Raw genomic sequence first — 21697 nt, 5'->3', positions numbered from 1 at the left:
TAGGCAAGCACTCCAGCCATGGAGGTACAGCCCCAGCCCCTCACTGTGTGGATATCTTGAAAGGCAGTTTGCCTCTCACTGAAATTCAAGTAGGAATGTCAGCTTCCCATCCTGCATCCCCTTTCTTCCTTTGTGAATGAAACTCCAGCTTGTGCACTTGGGTTTTATTCTGAGAGCCGGCTCATCAGCTGCAGGGCTCCAGACATCTGTCCTTTGATGTTGACAGAGTCTAAGCAAACCCTGGCACTTGCCTGTGCTGCTTAGAGCAATCCTGGCACTCACCCATGCGGGAGGGATCCTGTTCATCTCATTAGGCCAGCAGCTGCTTTTCCCATTGTGCTGATTTTGTTTTCCTTCTCTTCCTCAGACCCACACAGCTTCGGGTGGACAAAGCTGTTGTTTCCTTAGCCCCCATCTCCACAGTGCAAACCCTGGACACACAGGGTCTTGAAGTGGGAGATTTAGGTGACTTGGCTCGATGTCCAGTTGTAGAATTAACAAACTGTGCCTGGCTTTTAGCTAAAATACAAAGTCCAAGGTACAGCAGGGAAGTGTTCAGGGGCATGTTCTGGCATGTCAGCCATTATATCCCAACTCAAGGCTATGTATAATATGTATAGTTCCAGTCACCTGGCAGTGAACCCTCAAGGTGTTGCCCCTGAAGTCTTTGTGACCTGGAGGAAAGATGGGGGTGAAGGAAGCAGGGTTCCATTTCTTCTCTTCCATACCATAAGGCTTGAACAAATGGTGGGGTGCTTTCAGTGACTGATTTCGGTGCATTGTTCAGACATTTCTTGATTTTTAGATTTAAAGAGTTTGATAAGTCGGCCTGTGAAGATAGCTCTGTCTGTGAAATACTTGTCTTGCAAGCTTGAGGGCTGTCCCCAGGCTCTTGTAAAAATGTCAGGCGTTTTCTTGTTTGATTTCTTTTTGAGAAGGGGTTTTTCTGTATAGCCATGACTGTACTGGAACTTGCTGTGTAGACCAGGATGGCCCCAAACTCTGATCCATCTGCCTCTGCCTCCTGAGTGGTGGGGATTAAAGGCCACCACACCCATGTAACCCCAGCCCAGAGAGAGAGAAAGAGAGAGAGAGAGAGGAGAAGCTAATCCCTGGGGTTCAGTAACCAGCCAGGCTAGCCTAATCATTAAATCTTAGACCTGTGAGAGACCCTGCTTCAAAAGAAGAAGGTGGAGGAACACTACAGAGCAGTTGGAAGCTAAGGTATTGTCTTGAGTTCAGAGTCATTCTGGGCTACAAAGTAAAATCCTGTGTCAAAAGAAAAAGAGGACTAAAGGAATGGCTCAGCCATCAAGACCTCTCCCAGCACTCGGGAGGCAGAGGCAGGCACATCTCTGAATTTAAGACCAGCCTGGTCTACAGAGCAAGTTCCAGGACAGCTAGGGCTATTACCCAAAGAAACCCAGTCTCAAAAAAGAAAGAAAAAGACCTCTTACTGCTCTTGCAGAGCTCTGAGGTTTATCTGCTAGCACCCATGTCATGTGTCACTAAACTGCCCGTAGCTCCAGCTCCAGGAGATCGTTGCTATTGGGCTCCACTGATTCTGCATTTATGTGCACATATCTTTAGGCACACATGCACATTATTAAAAATAATGAAGTAAAATTGTTTTTAAAGAATGAATTTGGAGAGCCGGGCGGTGGTGGCGCACGCCTTTAATCCCAGCACTCGGGAGGCAGAGGCAGGCGGATCTCTGTGAGTTCGAGACCAGCCTGGTCTACAAGAGCTAGTTCCAGGACAGGCTCCAAAACCACAGAGAAACCCTGTCTCGAAAAACCAAAAAAAAAAAAAAAAAGAATGAATTTGGAGGGCTGGAGAGATGGCTCAGTGTTTAAGAGCATTGCCAGGCTGGAGAGATGGCTCAGTGGTTAAGAGCATTGCCTGCTTTTCCAAAGGTCATGAGTTCAATTCCCAGCAACCACATGGTGGCTCACAACCATCTGTAATGAGGTCTGGTGCCCTCTTCTGGCCTGCAGACATACAGACAGAATATTGTATACATAATAAATAAATATTTTTTAAAAAAAAGAATGAATTTGGAGATTGTAAAGAGAAGCCAGATTTGTGTCTTGGTCACATGATGAGGGACTTCTGGGGTTAGTCTTTTGTTAGTGCCCTCAGCAATTGGCAGAGCAGCATGGCAGGAATGGGGGCCACAGCCCTGCGACTTGCAGGACAACTCCCTCACACTCATGCTCCTGTATCCTCCCCATCAGAGAAGCCGGGCTAGCCAGCAGCTTGCTGTAGTCCCTTCCCTCTTTTTTCCAGGCCCAGCTGTGGGAGAAGTGCTGCAGCATGTGATTCCTACCCTAAGGACTTGTCTCCAGCCCACCACAGACCCGCACATGCGCCTGAAGCTCTTCTCTGTCCTGTCCACGATGCTGCTGAGGCCTAAGGACACTGTTAACTCTCAAGGGTAGGTCAGTCCTGGGGTCTGGGTAGAGCCCACATGAGTGTTGGATGGGTCTCCCATCTTCCCATGCTGCTCTGGGCAGGGCCCCTGAGGGCTAAAGTGCAGGCTCCTTGGTGGTCTCTATCCCTAACATAGCTGCTAGGTAAACAGTGGGCTTGGTGAGTGCACCACAGAGACACAGACAGTAAATCAAAGTCACTGTGGGGGAGTCATTAAGATTCCATTGAGTGAGAAAGTTTTAGGGCACATTAACTATTAATGACTTCTGTATCCGCTGTTCTGTTTTAAAAGCCTTTTGGTACCTTTCAGACCTAACAGACCTGACTGAATTAGCATTGATGGTGAAGGCTTAGGGGTAGCTTTCTGTTATCTCAGAAGAGCTCCGAGGCAGCATTGCTCCAATTTTATGGCTTTGAAGTAAAGAAAAAGTTGAACAAAGAGCTTAGGAAAGAACAGACTCTGGGTGGGTGGGGAACAACCCAGACCAGAAGTTCATCCTGGGAGAGGATGTTCAAAGTCAGAGCTGCCTGTAAGAAGACCACACACACAGAGAAAGAGAGAGACAGAGAGAGAGACAGAGAGACGCACACACAAAATCTTGAAATATTGCTTTCCTTGGTTCACCGGGCAGAATAAGATTAAAGCCATGCTGGGATCTCCCAAGCCTTACCCCATGGCAGCCCTGGGTCTTAAAGATGGAGACCTGAACACATTAGCCCCATGTGGGCAGGACTCCCCCGCCTCTCCCATCTCCCCCCAAACAAATCTATCATCACACAGTGTGGTCAGCAAACTCTAAAGTTCCCTGTGACTTGGTCATTCTAATCTTTCCCTTTCATACGCACTCCTAGTGTGGGGCTGGCTGCCAGCCTCTCACACTGCAGGAAGTTCTATTTCCTGCTATCTGCAAAAACCTCAGGGCTGAAAAGGGACCATAAAAAGGTATTAATGAGCATCTTGGCAGCAGGCCACTGGGCAGGCATGTACACAAGAATGGAGTGAGTGCATAGCAGCCTGGGCTGCCACCGGGGCTGTGGCCCTCTCCACATGCAACCCACTATGCTGAGGAACAAGCAGCCACCCCTGACCTCCCAGGTTTGGGCTAGATTCCCCAAAACACACTTCAGACCTCTCAGGATGAAGTCAGTCTGGAGATTCCAATTATGCAGATAAATTACTGAGAAAATTGCTACTGTTTGTTTGGGTAGCGGTGGTTTGAAAATAACATCGTCTTGGACTTTCTATTGCCATGACCAAAACAAATCTGAGGAGGAATTTATCTCGCTTACACTACCAGGTGACAGTCTATCACTGAGTAATGTCAGGGGCAGGAACCTGGCTTGCTCTGCCTGCTTTCTTTGGTTTTTCGAGACAGGGTTTCTCTGTAGCTTTGGAGCCTATCCTGAAACTCACTCTGTAGACCAGGCTGGCCTTGAACTCAGAGATCCGCCTGCCTCTGCCTCCCAAGTGCTGAGATTAAAGGTGTGTGCCACCACTGCTCAGCTACTGCCCGCTTTCTTATAGCACCCAGGACCACCAGCCCAAGGGTGTCACCACCCACAATAATAGACTGAATCCTCCCCCATCAGCCACTAAGAAGATGCCTTACAGGTCTGTCTACAGCCAGATCTCATGGGGCGGTGTTTTAGTTGTGGTCCCTTTCAGCTGACTCTAGCTTGTGTCAGGTTGACACAAAACTAGCCAGCATGAATGTCGTTTGGTTTTGATTTATAGATTACAAAATGAAGAGTGAAAGGTTATCCAGGCAGAGCTCAGTCTGGCAGTGTGCGCCCCTGCTAGAGGTTGGGGTTCCCTACCTAGAGAAGACAGTGCTCAGCTGACAGCAGGCCAGAGTGGCAGCACCACAGCATCCTACCTGCCCCTCTGGCTTCTCACTCTTGCCTGAGCTATTGAGAGGCCTGTAAGGGAGCAAGCAGGAGCTACAGAAAGCCCTCCCCAAGTTACCGCCTTTGTAAGTGGCCTTTGCTTCCGTCCCTTTGGCAGCCTTTGAGTAAATTTCATGTAAAAATTCTGGAATAGAGGACCAGTAGAATGGTTCAGTGAGTAAAGGCATTTGCTTCCAAGGCCTGACAACCTGAGTTCAATGCCCAGGATACATGTGGTGGAAGAAGAAGGAAACCAACTCCTGTACGTGTCCTCTGACCTCTGTATGCGCACTGGCACATTCCCCATCCCACCCTCACATACAACAATAAAATATAATGTAAAATTTAAAACTGCAGTCACTGGCTAGGCCTGGGAATGTGGCTCAGTGGGTAGAGTGCTTCTCTGGCATGCAGGAAGCCTTGGTTCCATCTCCAGCACTGCGTAAACCAGGAGTAGTGGGGCATGCCTGTCAGCTCAGCACTCAGGAAGTGAGGCAGAGGGATTGATGTTCCAGGCTAGCCTGACTGCATAGCAAGCTCTTGTCTCAAAAAACAAAAATTGAGCTGAGGGTACAGCTCAGTTGGTAGAGTGCTTGCCTAGTATATAGGGTTCAATCCCCAGCACTATACAGATTGGCTGTGGTGGGACAAGCATGCAGTCTCTGCACTCGGGGAAGCAGATTACAGACCAGCAGTGATAAGGAGAGAACTCCTGAGCAGTCTGTTAGGGAGGGTCTGACAGGTGGTTGGGAGCCACCTGATGAGGGTGCTGGGAAGTAAACTCAGGTCTTCTGAAGGAGCAGCAAGTGTTCCTAAGCACCACACCATCTCTCCAGCCCCATGTCATTTCTTGCTTCCTTAGTTTTAGTGGAGCAGATAGCAGGTTCAGTAGATTGTGATAGAGGTAACACGTGATCCAAATGACTGATCATGGTTGATAAAGCACTTGAGTACAGAGCCCCCCACAAGCCACAAGTTTACCAGGCCACTTGGCAAGGGTCACATCTTTGGGAGGGACACAGGGTCAGGTCACTAAGGAGTCCTTGCCAATCTCTGTAGACCCTGGTACTCTTTTCTTGAACGCTGGAGCACATAAAGAGCTAGCTGGGATGTCGTCGTCACCCAGCATGCCAAGCTCTTGGATTCTGTCCCCAGTCATGAACTAAGGAAATTGAAGCAGCTTAGTACCTATGTGGTGATTTGAATGTCATTGGCCCCCATAAGCTCACAGGAACGGTCACTATGTGTGTCACTGTGGGGGCAGGCGTTGGGATCTCTATTGCTTAAGCTTTACTCAGTGTCACAGTCTACTTCTTGCTGCCTTCTGATCAAGATGTAGCCAGCCAGCACCATGTCTGCCTGCAGGCCACCATGCTCCCTGCCATGATAATAGTGGATTAAACTTCTGAAACTGTAAGCTGCCACCTCAACTAAATGTTTTCCTTTCTAAGAGTTGCCGTGTTCATGGTGTCTCTTTACACCGCAATAGAAACCTTAAGACATTCTCGGTTGAGTGTATGCAAGTCACGTCATCCTAGTTAGCTTTCGTGGTTCGCCTGCTCCCCTTCTTTGCTGGTCTCACAGGCTATCAGCCTCCAGAAGAGGCCCCCAACTGTTGGTGGGAACTTCTCCATAAGTTGGTACTCTTTGGCCTGGGTCTCTTCATGTGCCTCTTACCTGACCTTCTTAAACGTCAGTCTAGTTCCTTCCCAAACTGCAGTTTGTCCTTCAGAGTAGCTTGTGTGTCCTTCCTTACTTGTCGTCTTGTTCCAGACAGTTCCATGGCTACTTGGAGATGGTAGTGAATGACATCCTAGCCCCCAACCTGCAGTGGCATGCAGGGAGGACGGCTGCAGCCATCCGGACAGCTGCCATATCCTGTCTGTGGGCACTCACCAGCAGTGACATCCTATCGGCCAAGCAGGTAAGGACTTCTGTGCCTATCCCAGTTGTCTGCCCTTGTGGCTACCAAGAGACCTTGTAGAGCTGAGACCTGGGTGGTCAGTTCTAGCCAGGCCTAGGTCTGAGTGCCCTGTTTGTAACAGGCACCATCTCCTTGAAGGATCTGGGATCTGGCCTCTCTGCTTTAGGTTCGCAAACTGCCTTAGTTTCTTTCTTTTTTTTTTTTTAATTGATTTTTATTGATCTCCACCTTTTTCTCAGCACCCCTCCCTGCCTCTCCTCTCCCCACGTCAACCCTCCCCCAAGGTCCCCATGCTCTCAATTTACTCAGGAGATCTTACCTTTTTATACTTTCTACTTCCCATGTAGATTAGATCTATGTGAGTCTCTCTTAGTGTCCGCATTGTTGTCTAAGTTCTCTGGGATTGTGGTTTGTAGGCTGGTTTTCTTTGCTTTATGTTTAAAAACCACCTATGAGTGAGTACATGTGATAATTGTCTTTCTGAGTCTGGGTTACCTCACTCAAAATAATGTTTTCTAGTTCCATACATTTTCCTGCAAAATTCAAAATGTCGCTATCTTTTTCTGCTGTGTAGTACTCCATTGTGTAAATGTACCACATTTTCCTTATCCATTCTTCAGTCGAGGGGCATTTAGGTTGTTTCCAGGTTCTGGCTATGACAAACAATGCTGCTATGAACATAGTTGAGCACATGTCCTTGTGGCATGATTGAGCATCCTTTGGATATATACCCAAAAGTGGTAATATTGGGTCTTGAGGAAAGTTGTTTCCTAATTTTCTGAGAAATTGCCACACTGACATCCAGAGGGGTTGTACTAGCTTGCATTCCTACCAGCAATGCAGAAGTGTTCCCTTTTCCCCACAACCTCTCCAGCATAAGTTGTCATCAGTGTTTTTGATCTTGGCCATTCCTGCCTTAGTTTCTTATCTGGTTGCTGTGATAGCATGCCCTGACAAAGGCAACTCAGAGGAGAAGGGGCTTATCATGCTCACAGTAAGGTTACAGTCCATCGTGGCGGGGGGAAGCCAACAGACCAGGATCTTGAAGCAGCTCGTCACACCCACAGTCAAGAAGCAGACAAGTTGTACCTTTAATTGGGAGGTAGAGGCAAGCAGATCTCTTGAGTTTGAAGGCAACCTAGACTATGTAGCCAGTTCCTTTGTGTAGGCTGACTGTATTCCAGCCAAAATTACATAATGAGACCCTGTCTCAAACAAACAGAGGAAACGGACTACAGTGAATCATGCTGCTGCCCAGCTTACTTTCTCCATTTTATATCGCCAGGACCACAAGACCAGGGATTGATCCTGTCCACAATAAAGATGGGTGTTCCCATGGCAAATATTTTTTTAAGTTTTTTTTCCTAATAATTAGTACCCAAAACATTTTCAGCTGGGAGTTGGTCTTTGACAGATTGTGAGATAGTTCCTCTTGCTTGTTTTGTACTGGGTTTTCAAAAAATCACATGTACTTTACAGCTGTAGTGAATTGTGGTGTGATTCTGACTGGCTGTGGCTCAGTGCTCCCCACACGTGGCTTGCGACTGTCGTATTGGAAAGTGCTAATGGTGGTGGTTAGCAGCAGATCTCAGAGTCACAACTTGGGTTTGAGTCTTGATCCACCACTTAACTTCTCTCTGCTCTGGTTATCTGTCTAAAATGCTCCTTGACTCTTTTGGCTAGTGTGAAGAATAAATGGGATTTTCCAAGTAAAGCCTCAGCATGGTATCTAACGCTGTGGGAGCTGGCCCATGTGCCAGGCACACTGTTCTATAATTTACATAGTTAATACTTAGGCAGTTAGAGTGGTGGAACTGAGGAGATGACATGGCATCATGAACATGAGTTTGGATCTCCAGCATTCATATTTAAAAAAAAAAAAAAAAAGCATAGGCATAATCACATAGGTCTGTAACCCTAGCACTGGAAGAGCAGAGACAGTCAATGCCAGTCGATGAGCTCTGGTTTTAGGGAGAGATTCTGTGTCAACATATAAGGTGAGCCGGCACTTGGGAAGCAGAGGCAGGCGGATCTCTGGGAGTTTGAGACCAGCCTGGTCTACAAGAGCTAGTTCCATGACAGGCTCCAAAACCACAGAGAAACCCTGTCTCGAAAAACAAAAACAAAAACAAAAAAAAAAAAACATATAAGGTGAAGGCTGGAGAAATGGTTCTGCTCTTGCAGGGGACCAAAGTTCAGTTTCTTTCTTTTTCTTTTTTTTTGGGGGGGGGGGCTTTTTGTTTTGTTCGAGACAGGGTTTCTCTGTAGCTTTGGAGCCTGTCCTGGAACTAGTTCTTGTAGACCAGGTTTGCCTCGAACTTACAGAGATCCGCCTGCCTCTGCCTCCCGATTGCTGGGAAAGTTCAGTTTCTAACACCCATGTCTGGTGGCTCACAACCACCTATAACTCCAGAGGAACTGACACCCTCTTCTGGACTCTGAAGACATGGACATGGTACACATACGAGAAGCAGACACACACACACAAAATTGTGTGTGTGTGTGTGTGTGTGTGTGTTGGAGAATGATAATGGAAAATGCCTGGTGTTGATTCCTGGCCTCCATAAGCACATGTACACACATATGCATTACATCTGAACACATAATGTAGCATGTATTATTGAAGATTGGTGCCAAAGCAAGTTATATTGAATGATCTTCACAAAATTACAAGTTTAGGATTGGAGGTGTACCTGTCAATTTCTAGCAACACACAGACAAAATCGCTGGGAGTGGCAGGCCAAAACTGCACCGCTGTTAGTATGGCTAGTGAAATAAACCAGGACACTGAAACTATAGAAAATTGATGCTTCTGCCCAGGAAATGTGCCTTTGCGGTCTCGGAACTGTGACAGGCCTCTGCCAGCCACTCACAGTGTATGCTCGCCCCCTGCTGACAGCATCAGGTTGTTATCTAGTTCTCAGAGTTTGAGGAATTCCACTGACCAAATTAAAATAGAAATGGTTAGGGTGATCCGAAATTCAGAATCAAGATTTGGGCTGGGGAACATTTTGCTCATAGAGAAGGAAGTATTTCTGACCATAGATCAGCAAAGGAACAGTTAAATCTGCAAACAAAACCCTCATTTGTCCTGTGATCCCTTCCCTCCTGACATGGGTGCCCTCCTCAATGGACCCCCCAACCTGCTTCTTCCACCTCCCCACTGGGTGCCAGTCAGCCCCTGCGATCATCCTTGGGCCCTGCTCAGTTGCCATACCTTTATTACACCATGAAAAGGCCTATTTCCCTAGAAAGTAGCACAGAAGCTTGACTCTGCTTCCCTGCAGATCCACCAGGTGGCAGCACAGTCATAACTGCCACCAGGTCTTCACTCCAGAACCTGCTGCTACACTGCCTGTCCCCACCAATGTCTCCTTCCCTGCAGGTGCCTGCCTTCTTCAGCTGGGACTCCAGAGGAGAGGCCTGCAGCCCACCTCACACCCACGTACCCTCCCTATCCCCTTCACCTCCTTAGTAAAGGTGATGCCTTCCTGGTGACACAGAAGCCCTACTCAGGCTGCTTACAGGCCCTTTTAGCCTCCTTTCACTGATTCATGCCTTAACCTGTCTTCTTGTAATACACAACCTTCTATATGCATCTAAATGTGTTTTTATCTCCCTGGTCTGGCCCCCCCATTACATGCTAATAAGCAAGTGCTTTACAGCTGAACCACACCCCAGCCTCTCATTGGAGTTGGAGAATTGTAGGCAGGTGCTCTACCACTGAGCCACACCCCAGCCCCTCACTGGGGGATTCTAGGCAGCCATCATCTCCTGCCTCTTCTCTCCATCACTCCCCTTCAAGAACTGCCATACTTTGCAATTTACTGTAGTGGGGCAAAGGGTTCTTTGGTTTTGGCTGTGTATGTCTGTAGTAGGAGCTGTGGGCTGTGTTCCTGCCGCCCCAGCTGCTGGTCACCTGGCTAGCTTATGCCCCGAAATAACAACACATAAACTGTATTCTTTTAAATACTGCTTGGCCCATTATATCTAGCCTCTTCTCGGCTAACTCTCGCACCTGGACTAGCCCATTTCTAATAATGTGTGTAGCACCCCAAGGTGTGCTTACTGGGAAGATTCTAGCCTACTTCCATCCTGGGTCGGAGCTTCATCACGTCTGCCCTGGGGAGAAGCTACATGGCATCTAAGCTCACTTCCTCTTCCTCCCAGCATTCTGTTCTGTTTACTCCACCCACCTATGTTCTAACCTATGAGGGCCAAGCAATTTCTTTATTATTTAACCAATGACCTTCCTCCATCATTTCCCCTTTTTCTGTTTAAACAAAAAAGGAAGGCTTTAACTTTAACATAGCAAAATTACATATAACAAAACAGTTATCAAGTAAAAATTACAATATTTACATCTATTTTATCTTTATCATAACTAAGGAAAACTATAACTATAACTAACTATTCTTCAACTCCATCAAAGACTCCAGAAAGATACAATATTACCTAAGCAAACAAGAAATAAGCAACTTTCAAACTCTAGAAATGACAGAGACATCTCACTGACTTGACAGTCACCCAAAGTTTCTCTGTACCGTTGGGGCATCTATCTTCGGCCTACAGGCCCATAGTTTCCAGCAGACATTTCCATGAAGCAGGAAATTTCAAAGGCAGTTCAGTCACTGTCTGCTGTGTCCTGCAGAATGTCTCGCAGACTCTTTCATGAATCAGGAACCCCAAAAGATCATCTCACCTTTAGGCAAGTTCAGCAGTCCTCTCTCTGCGGGTTCTTTGTGTCCAGTTTATGCAACAGTCCAGGCAAGAGCAGTTTCTTGCCCAAATGCTATCAAACTCCATAAGGAGCCTCTTTGATGCCCATCTTCCTCTTGAAGTAGATTGGTGCTGCCAGGAGCAGACGTGTCTCATTGTCATGAAAAGTCCTAAGTTATTAAAACATTTAAAATGCCATATTCTATAATCTTTGAAAGATATGAAGAATGCCAATCTAAAATATATCTATGTACATCTAGAAAATCTAACATGACTACAAACTTGACTATTATAGATAACTATTAACAACTTATATACGTAACATTTTTACATGAGCTACACAATCACAATACCTTAATCAATATCAGAAATACATATACATATAACAAAATTGACCTTAAATTTAAATCACTAAAGCAAAATCCATATCAATGCAAATTATTCATACCTATATCATATCCCCCTTTAAATGTAAAAGAACATTTATAAACAATATTTGGGAATATGGACGTAGTTATTTCTCTCCAAACTGCTTCCTGCTGAATGGGGGCGCTGTTAATCAGATATTTCAGGGTATAACCGGTGTGCTAGGTTCATCTCAGTCATCAATTGAGTGAAGTAATTTTTTGAAGGTGTTCACAGCAACCTTTCAGGAGGGCGTGGTCTACCATACCATATTGGGATGGAAGCAATCCGCAGGGTGTCATCGTCTGTGAAAACAAAAGAAGAATCTCTTTTCCAAAGTATCATATCCTTAGATCCAAATTCTGAAGTCAAGGTATTTTCAAAATATCTATGTTGGATTAGTTCAGTAGCATTTATAAACAAATATCTTTTAGCAACTGTTGCTCCTTCCTCAGCATTCAAACAATTCAAAGAGAGCATAATAGCATACAGTATCAAAATTCTCTGTGTATTTTCCATCTTTGTGTGCTTTATTTTAACCTCTATTTTGTTTATTTTTACTTTTATTTTTTGCTTTTTGAGACAGGTTCTCTGTATTTTTGACCTGGAATAACTCTGTAGACCAGGCTGTCCTTGACCTCTCAGAGATCCACCTGTCTCTGCCTCCCAGGCATTGGGATTAAAGGTGTATGCTACCACACCTTGAAGTCACAGAGGTCAATCTCCCTCTGCCTCCCAAGTGTTGGGATTAAAGGTGTGTACTACCACACCCAACTACTCTCTTTCTTCCTTTTTTTTTTTTTACTTTTAAGTACTTTAACTTTTAGCTTGCATATATTTTTAACACACTGTAAATCATTTAAACATTTTCTTTGACTTTGAATCTTTCTTTTACTGTATATCTCTCTTTTTCTGACCACTGGCACTGGGAATACAGATGTGTATCACCACACACAGCCCTCACATGGGTGCTGGGGGTTGAACTTGGATCCTTGCAAGCACTTACCGTCTGAATCATCTCTCAAGCCCCTCTTGGGTTTTTGGTTGGTTGGTTGGTTGGTTTTCCCCTAGAGACAATTTTCTGTAGGCCAGGCTGTCCTAGAACTCACTTTGTAGCTGAGTCTTCCCTTGAAATGCTAGGATTATAGATGAGCTGAATTGTCTGTACTTCGCATGGTCTGACCTGTCCTCTAGCACTCTCAGCCAGTAATAAATGATACAAGTGCCAGCAAGCTTGATAGCCGGAGTTTTGTTCCCAGGACCCATATTATGAAAGGAGAGAACTGACTCTTGCAAGCTGTCCTCTTGACATGTTCTACGTACATGTACTATAGCACATATATGGCTACATACATATACATATAAACAAAACTATTACTAAAAAACAAAACCAAACACTTGGAAGTTAGTGGTGCACACCTTTAATCCCAGCACTTGGAAGGCTGAGGCAGGAAGATCTCTGTGAGTTCAAGGCCAGCCTAGTCTACAGACTGAGTTCTAGGACAGCCAGAACTACACAGAAAACAACCCTGTCAGGGACAGGCAGAGATTCAAATCTTCTTCTTGGTAAAAATGGACACAGTATTCCTAACTGCATGGTGTTGCAGACAGGAGTGCCTGGCAGAGAGCACTGAGAAGTTGTAACAGCACGGGTAGCCAGATGTCCTCTCACCGGTGCATCTGTGGCTTGCAGGTGCAGGAGGCACAGGAGACCCTGATGCCACAAGTGCTGGCCATACTAGAGGATGACTCACAGACCACACGCCTGGTCTCCTGCCGCATCATTAGTGTGTTCCTCAAGAACTCAGGGGATACCATGGAACCAGAGAAATTTCTCAAGGTCTATCCTGGTAAGATACTGGAGGGGGGAAGGTGGAGGGCTGGGGTAGGGGTGAGGAGGCACAGAGCTACTTAGTAACTTCTTTTGTAGTCAGACTTAGAAAATACTTGTTTGACTCCTGACTGAGTGGGTGCTGGGTATCCATATACCACAGTGACAAAGGAACCAGCCCTGACTAAGCAGCCCACACCAGAAGCAAGGAGAACCACTCTGGGCATTATTGGAGATGGGTCCAGGCTCTGTTTCCAGGACCACTATGGTGTAGCCCTATGTTGAGTGGAAGACTCTCCTCAGCAGGAATTGTGTCCAGATCCCCAGTAAGAAAAAAAATAAGGTGTAGAATAAGACTTCTACCTTCTAAGTGCTAGAGAAAGCAGTCTACATGGAACCACGGGATAGCCTTACCACCTGTCTACAACCAGCCTGAGCACCAAGCAAATTATAGATAGAAAATGAGGATATCAGAGTCAGCAAGATCCCAGACGGTGACCGGAAACGGGGGGAATCAGGGCATCCATTAGGAGCTGACAGGGACAGTGCGAAGCAGAACATTGGGCACCATGGGAACAGATACACCCTGAGAAGAACAGTGTGAGAGAACAGTCAGCAGACAGAACAGTGGGTGTGGGAACGTGGAGAGAACCGGTGCAGAGATGATTGATTTTAACACAGCTTCCAAGAAATTGAAATGAGGACATTATAGTGATTGATGGATGGTCTTCAGGACAGGTAACACTATAGACGGTTTAGTATGTCAAGAAGGTAAAATAATAATATCCTTTAGAAGCAAGTTAAGACCTGCACATTCCTCTTGTTCTAGCACTTGGGAGACAGAGGCAGGGAGAATTACTGCAAATCTTAGGCCAACCTAAACCACATAGAAAATTCCAAACCAGGGCTGGAGAGATAGCTCAGTGGTTAAGAGCATAGTCTGCCCTTCCAAAGGTCCTGAGTTCAATTCCCAGCAACTACATGGTGGCTGACAACCATCTGTAATGGGGTCTGGTGCCCTCTTCTGACCTACAGGCATACATGCAGACAGAATATTGTATACATAATGAATAAATAAATATTTTTTAAAAAAAAAAAGAAAAGAAAAGACAATTCCAAACCATCCAGGTCTATCTTGCCCCTATGTCAAAACAAGCAAGAAAGCTAGATGTGATGGCACACAACTGTGATCCTAGCACTTTGGAGGTGACGGCAAGAGGATTAAAAGTTTGAGGCCTACCTTCGCTACATGAGCCCCCATCTCAAAAAAGCAAAACAAAAAGTCCTACACTAAGCATGGTGGCACACGCCTTTAATCCAACAAGCAGATCTCTAATTTGAGGCCAGCCTGGTCTACATAGCAAGTTCTTGGCTTCTAAACATCTTGCAGCCAGAGCCCAGCTGTATCCCCCATGAGTTATTCCAGCAGGTCCCTGTCCTAATACTCCTGGCAGGAGGCCTTGCACTCTGTGTGTGGTGAACTTTTCATGCCTTCTGTAAGCCAGGGCTAGCCTGATCATGAGCTTTCGGAGACAGGTAAGAGGCAACCTGCCCAGGCCGACATTCAGCTTTTACGCTACTTGCCCATTCTCCAGAAGGTTTGTGCTATAGAAGCAGGTTCCAGAAACTGTTTTTAGCCTCCTTTGGTTAATTGAGATAGGTTTAGCCCATAATGATTTAGAACTCCGTCTAGCCTAACTGGGCCTCAGACTTAGAACAGTCCTCCTGTCTCAGTTTACCAAGTGCTGGCATTGCAGCCATGGCTCACATCTGGCCCCAGAGAGGTTTTGTTTCGTTCCGTTTGTTTGTTTGTTTGTTTGTTTGTTTTCCAGGTTATGGGGAAAACATAAGGATTTTTGTTTTGTTTTCTCTGTAGCTTTGGAGCCTGTCCTGGAACTAGCTCTTATAGACCAGGTTGGCCTCGAACTCAGAGATCTGCCTGCCTCTGCCTTCTGAGTGCTGAGGTTAAAGGTGTGTACCAACACCCAGCTAAGCCTAAGTTTAATGAAACTCTTACCCATTATTTTAAAAGTTTCTGCCTGTCAGGAAGAATAGATGTGTTTTGACAGCACACAGCCTGGCCAAGGAATTCCTGGAGATAAACCAAGGCTGGCACAATTGTCACGTTACTGGCCTCAGGCTCTTCAGCCCATAGCAGCCGCCAGTGTCTGGTGTGGCTGTTGGGACTGAACAGGTTCAGGACGGTGAGGCTCCATCTGCTGAAGATGCTTACTTCTGGAGAGTCTCCCTTTGGGGGGTGGGTTCTTGGGCCCTCCACTTTGCAGGTTAAAAGCCCTGCCATAAGTCTGCATACCTGGCCTCTCTGACCTGTCTCCTCCCCACAGAGCTCTTGAAGCGCCTAGATGATGTCTCCAATGATGTGAGGATGGCTGCTGCTTTTGCCTTGCTTACCTGGCTGAAGTGTGTGCAGAACTCCGATGGAAAATCTGCCTTTCAGAGCAGTGTTCAGTTCTTATACAGGGAGCTGCTGGTCCATCTGGATGACCCTGAAAGTGCCATCCAGGATACAGTCCTAGGTGAGCTCTCGAGGGCTTATGGGGTGCAGCTGTCTCTGGGTTCTGCTACCCTGAGTTACTAAGCGAGAAATTAGTTGAGACCAGGTGTGTGTGTATGAGTGTTTGCCTGTGTGTATGTCTGTGCATCACATGCAATGAAGGACCCATGGAGGCCAGAAGGGGGCATTGAACTCCCTTGATTTTGAGTTACAGGTGATTATAAGCTGCCATGAGTCACTGAGAATCAAATCCAAGTCCCCAATGACTTTAACTTCTGAGCCATCTCTCCAGCCCCCTGTTTTAAATATTTGTATTTATTTGGGGGGGGGGGGACATGTGCTCAGCATCATGTGCATGGAAGTCAGAAGACAGCTTGCATTAGGTTGTTCTTGCCTTCCAGCATGTGGATTCCAGGGGTAGAACTCAGGATATCAGAGTAGGCAGAGGTGGAGAATAGTAGAGGAAGAAACTCCAACACTGACCTCTGACCTCCATATGTGCACACATGTATTCTACACACATGCACACAGACAAAAAAAAAGAATGAAAATAGTAAGAATATCTTTACAAACAGCTTTGCATGGTACAGGACACTTTGTGGGCCGTGCTGTTTTAAAAGGAAGAGTGGAAACAGCCATTGCAGGAGTGAGCGAAGACTGGCTATCCCGCAGCCTCCTTTGGCTTCATTGGCTTAAGCAGATAAAAAGATGTGCTGTCAAGCATGGGGACCTAAGCTAGGTTCCCCCTTGAGTTCCACATGCATGTACATGCGTGCATGCGCATCTTTTTAGAGAAGAAAAAAAGCAGACTCTGTAAACTGTGATGCTTCCAAATAGCCACTACGCTGCTACATCCCAGCGGCCTGAGACCTTACCCTCCACCCTCTGAACACTGTGCCCAAGGCTTCTGGAAGTTGATTTTCAGCCCCGTGGGTTCTACCCAGCATCTCTAAAGAAAGCTGCCAGCTCTGTACAGCATGGGGTGGGCTCCCAGCTCTCTGCTGCTGGATTCAGGGCTCTGTGGTCTCTTTTAGAAGTCCTCAAGGAAGGCAGTGTCCTGTTCCCAGATGTGCTCGTTCGAGAGACCGAGGCCGTCGTCCACAAACACCGCTCATCTACCTACTGCGAGCAGCTGCTGCAGCACATGCAGGCCATGGCTGCTGCTCGGTGACCGTGTGCAGCAGCCACTGAAGGGCCCTAGCTCTCGGAAGGGCAGCACGGGAGGCCTGGAGACCTTGCACTTAGGGCGGCCATGTCTATAGCCCAGGCATCCTTGGGACCCACCAACCACCAGATGGTGCTTTGAGCAGCAGCGTCTGTCTTTCCTAAGCAGGTTCTGGGATTTTGTAACATGCCTACTATACACAGAGGCCTCAGAAAGCTACAATTAAAGTTAGATGGCCCCACCCTTGCCAGCTTCCCAGCTCCCTGCTTGAATATGATGTTTTTAAGGTTCCCTCACAAGCCTGGCCTGCTTCCATGCTCACCAAGAATGCTCTTCATGTTGCAAGAAAGCCAAAGCGATTGTAAAGACAACCATCCACTTTCTTTGGGCCCTGTCCCATCATCCTAGGCTGAAGAGAACGCCCAGTCTTAACTCACTGATGAAGTTTCTCCTGATTTTTTGTTTTGTTTGTTTTTCAGCACAGTTCCTCTATGTAGCCCTGGCTGTCCTGGAACTCACTTTGTAGACCAGGCTAGTCTTGAACTTACAAGAGATCTGCCTGCCTGTGCCTCCCGAGTGCTGGCATTAAAGGCGTGGGCCACCACCACCCTGCTTCTCCCAATCTTAAATACACTGGAGCTTGCGATGTGGGTACACTGTCCTGGCATTTCTGTTTCTCAGTGTTAGTGATGCTCACAGATAAAGGATAGACTAGGAAACCAGACCTCATCCCTACCACTTGCTTATAGCAATCAGCAAGATAGTCATTCCCTCGTGTCTTTTCCACCAAGTGCCTAAAATATTTTTGAGTGGATCTTTATCAGCAGCCAGTATTTTTGTTAAGACAGTGGGGGTGGGGAGATTTCAACAAATTTTAACATTTCTGCTTTGCCGTTTGTGGAATTAAATTATTTATTATAGTTATTTTGTGTGGCCATCTGTGTGATTTGACTGGTTATACTACATTGTTGCAGACAGCTCCTGTCTCCATATATCAGCTTCAGGGTGACCCAGCCTGAGGGACACTGGCCATGGACTCCATGGGCTCCTCTGGTTCATCATTCACCACTGCCTGTGATGTGCATTCTGGCACAAGGTAGTTGGAGTGCCCAGCAAGACCAGGCCAACACCAGTTAGCAAAACACCCCAGCATGGCCCTGAGTGGGGCTGGGCATCCAAGTGGGTAAAGGTTGGTCTCAGAGTACCTGGCCCAGTGACTACAGCCTGAAGTCCATCTCCACTGTCCTTGCTGCCTGGAGCTCCATCACTCACCTGGAAACTGACCAGTGCTCTCTGCTGTTCCTTGAGGGATCTTAAAGTTCCTCCCACCCATCTGTCCCCATGACAACAGAAACAGTGTCAGCATCACATGGACACTTGTTAGCAATTTATGACAGACCCAGTCAGACCCACCTGAATTGTCATGAGCACCAAGCATTGTTTTAAGTGATTACTCACCTCTTAATGAATACATCCCATTATTTATTGGAGAGGGCACATGGACTACAGTGTACATGTGGAAGTTTGACCTGAAGGAGTCAGTTCTCTGCTTCCACCATGTGCATCTTGGGGATTGAACTCAGACTGGCAGGGTTGGCAGCAAGCACCTCAACCCGCTGAGCCGTCTTGTTGGCCCAAGCACCAGGCATTTTTTTTATTATTATTTGTTGTGTGTTACTAAGTATAGAACTCAGAACTTTACAATTTTTTTTTTTTTTTTTTTTTTTTTTTTTGGTTTTTCGAGACAGGGTTTCTCTGTGGTTTTGGAGCCTGTCCTGGAACTAGCTCTTGTAGACCAGGCTGGTCTCGAACTCACAGAGATCCGCCTGCCTCTGCCTCCCGAGTGCTGGGATTAAAGGCGTGCGCCACCACCGCCCGGCCTACAATATGTTTTATCTCCTAGCTATGTCCCCAGCCCCTCACTTGTTTAAGGTAGGGGCTTTACTGCTGAGGAATCTACAGTAAGTAGGCTTCATGGACCTTCCTGTTCAGCTTTCGCTGGGGCTCCAACTGCACACTGGGGCCATTATGTATGAGTTGCTCATAGGGTGGGCATGCTTCCCATTGCTCCAGACACAATGGCTGGGTTCAGATCCTAGGAAGTGAGTCCCAGAGTGATTGGTTGGTCAGTAGTTCTGTTTAGCTGCTTTATCGATCTGAAGTTAAGAGTGGGCAATTGGGTGAGTATGGGTAGGCACACCTACTGTAGCACCACCCTCAGCAAGGCAGAGCACTTTCGGGAGCCTGTTCCCTCTACCATAGATCTGGGGCAAATGCTTTTATTCACTGAGCCATCTCACCAGCTACCTTCTTTTGGAGGGAAGATGCTAAACTGGAAGAGACACCTCCCCAGGGTGGAGGTAGGAAAATGAGGACGAGAGCCCACTTCCTTCTTCTCCTTCCATGCTCCCCCCACCTTTCCTTCTGAAAACTGAAAAGAAAGCCCTGAGTCAACCACAAGAACAAATGGGCTTATTTGGTTTGTTCTTGTTTTCTGAGACTGGGGTTTCTCTGTGTAACGCTAACTGTCCTGGAACTCTGCAGACCAGGCCGATCTTGAACTCAGATCTACTACTTGTGCCCCTGTCTTCAAGTGCTTGGATTAAAGACCTTCACTAACAAATGGGCTTCTTAACATGTCGGAGCCAATGAGATGACTCAGTGGGAAAAAGCACTACCCAAACAAGCCCAGGGGCCTTAGTTCAGTCCCCAGAAAACCCATGTAAAGGTATATGAGAGTCCAGCTTCACAGGTAGTCTTCTGACCTCCATGTATTCAGTGTACCATGTGCCCACACACGTGGATGACACACAGAATAACTAAAAAGTAAAAGGCTGGCAAGATGTCTCGGGTAAAGAAACCTGTCACCAAGCCGGGCGGTGGTGGCGCACGCCTTTAATCCCAGCACTCGGGAGGCAGAGGCAGGCGGATCTCTGTGAGTTCGAGACCATCCTGGTCTACAAGAGCTAGTTCCAGGACAGGATCCAAAACCACAGAGAAACCCTGTCTCGAAAAACCAAAAAAAAAAAAAAGAAACCTGTCACCAAAACTGACAACCTGACTTCAGTTCCTGGGACACACATGGTGGGAAAAGACTGACTCCAAAAGCTATCCTGTGACCTACCTCCTCCCACACTGACACGGGCATGTTCCCCCAACACACAAATAAATGCAATTTAATGTTTTGAAAAGGGAAAGAAAAAATGTCAGAGCCAGTAGCATTGTAAAATGCCTGTAATCCTGGCACTTGGACATGGAGGCTGGAGGATCAGGAGTTCAAGACCAGCTTTCTAGGGCCTTGTCTTAATGAATAAATAAAATTGAATCCAGGTCTGGATAAGAAAAGTAGATGGTGATTGATGACAGCCAAAAGCTGTCAGTGCTAGAAAAGAGGGGCTTGGGAGAAGAACTAAGTGACCCCTAGTGTCTAAAGCTGGAACAGCATGCCTTTAATCCCAGCACTCTGGAGGCAGAGACTGGCAGATGTCTGTGAGTTCAAGGCCAGCCTGGTCTACAAGAGCTAGTTCCAGGACAGGCTCCAAAGGCTACAGAGAACCCTGTCTCAAAAACAAACAAAAAGAGAGAGAGAAACCCAAAACTAAAAAAAAAAAAAAAAAAAAAAATTAGTGTTGCGAGGTCCTTCCACTCCTCCAGCCAATAGCCGCTGAGATACCAGCCCATTGGGGCGTGGTCTCTTTCCCTTTAAAAAAGCGGCTACTTCCCTCCTTGCTCTCTTCACTTCCTGTTCCGGTTCTGGCGACTAGACTTCTTCCTAATTGCGCAGAGGGCTGTTGTCTGGGACGGTGATCTGTAAGTTTTTTCCCCTTTAAATAAATACCACCCTATTAATCATAATTCCAAACTGGTGTGGGATTGTTTATGACTTACGCCTTCATCTGGCACCCAACGTTTGGTTAGGACCCCTCCTTCCCCGGCTTGGCTGCCTGCCGCCAGTTCGGCCGTGGCCTGTGCCTTGCGGCCTGTGCCTTGTGCGTGGAGCCAGCAGTTTAACATAAATCATCACGCAGTGACTTTTCTTGCTGCAGTTCTTTATATTTTCCCTTTAGACACCTCAGATTGACTTCAAGTCCCCACGCAGCCTATTGTTTGCCTCCCTACGTGGATTTAAACTCCACAGGCCCGCATAGTCTCTGCCCACGTGGTTTGCTCTTTTCTGAGTCGTTTTCAAATCTCCCTTGCAAGCGCAGCTCTTAAGCAGCGCGAACCAGAGCACGCGGTTACCGGTTGCCGAAAGCTGAAACCCCTTGGGACAACTCTGTCACGTGGAGGCATACACGGCTTCCGGGTTATTCTTCTCTACCCATGGATTCTCGGTTTATGGTTCCGTGTACGGAATTGATTTAATTACATTTACTTTGTTGAGCAACTTGCATTTCCCAGTTTTTAACAAATACTAGGCGGACACTGAAACAGGACCCCGTTTTCGTCGCGACTTGGGAACAGCGCCACCTGCTGGATAATAGGTAATATGGCAGTTTTCGTTTCCAACACGAATTTTACTGTTTTGGTTACCAAAACAATGGGTTATATCATGCAAGGTTTATATGACTATGGGGATAACTTAATTTACTGGTTACTAGTTTTCAGTATTCTTTTGCATATTCTATCATTTAGGAAGAATATGGCACTCCTAAGAACCATACAATCTTTACTAGAAACTCATGCAGGTCAGGAGATTCAGGATTCAAAAGAGACAATAATAAAAAGACTTGAAATGATTGAAGAAATTATTGGAGCTGGTGAACAGAGTAAGAAGGCACGAGGACAGGATACAATGCCACCACCAGCTATTAGAAC

The 21697-nt window shown here is 46.6% G+C and overlaps 1 protein-coding gene across 2 annotated transcripts in view; it reads left to right on the top strand.

The window, feature by feature from the left end:
• The window catches only part of Dnaaf5 (dynein axonemal assembly factor 5), a 41112-nt gene extending 23318 nt beyond the window's left edge, over window positions 1-17794 (top strand). For both annotated transcript variants that reach the window (XM_057766092.1, XM_057766093.1), the window contains exons 9-13: window positions 2290-2437; window positions 6094-6244; window positions 13062-13218; window positions 15545-15736; window positions 16749-17794. In XM_057766092.1, the coding sequence (XP_057622075.1) occupies window positions 2290-2437; window positions 6094-6244; window positions 13062-13218; window positions 15545-15736; window positions 16749-16885 (785 nt within the window). In that variant the 3' untranslated portion in view covers window positions 16886-17794. The remainder of the gene's footprint in view (window positions 1-2289; window positions 2438-6093; window positions 6245-13061; window positions 13219-15544; window positions 15737-16748) is intronic.
• The last annotated feature ends 3903 nt before the right edge of the window (window positions 17795-21697 follow it).

The sequence above is a fragment of the Chionomys nivalis genome, chromosome 3, assembly GCF_950005125.1.
Source record: "Chionomys nivalis chromosome 3, mChiNiv1.1, whole genome shotgun sequence".
Taxonomy (NCBI): Eukaryota; Metazoa; Chordata; class Mammalia; order Rodentia; family Cricetidae; genus Chionomys; species Chionomys nivalis.
Note: the sequence above shows the minus strand (reverse complement) of the source record. Positions and strands in the feature narration are given on the sequence as shown.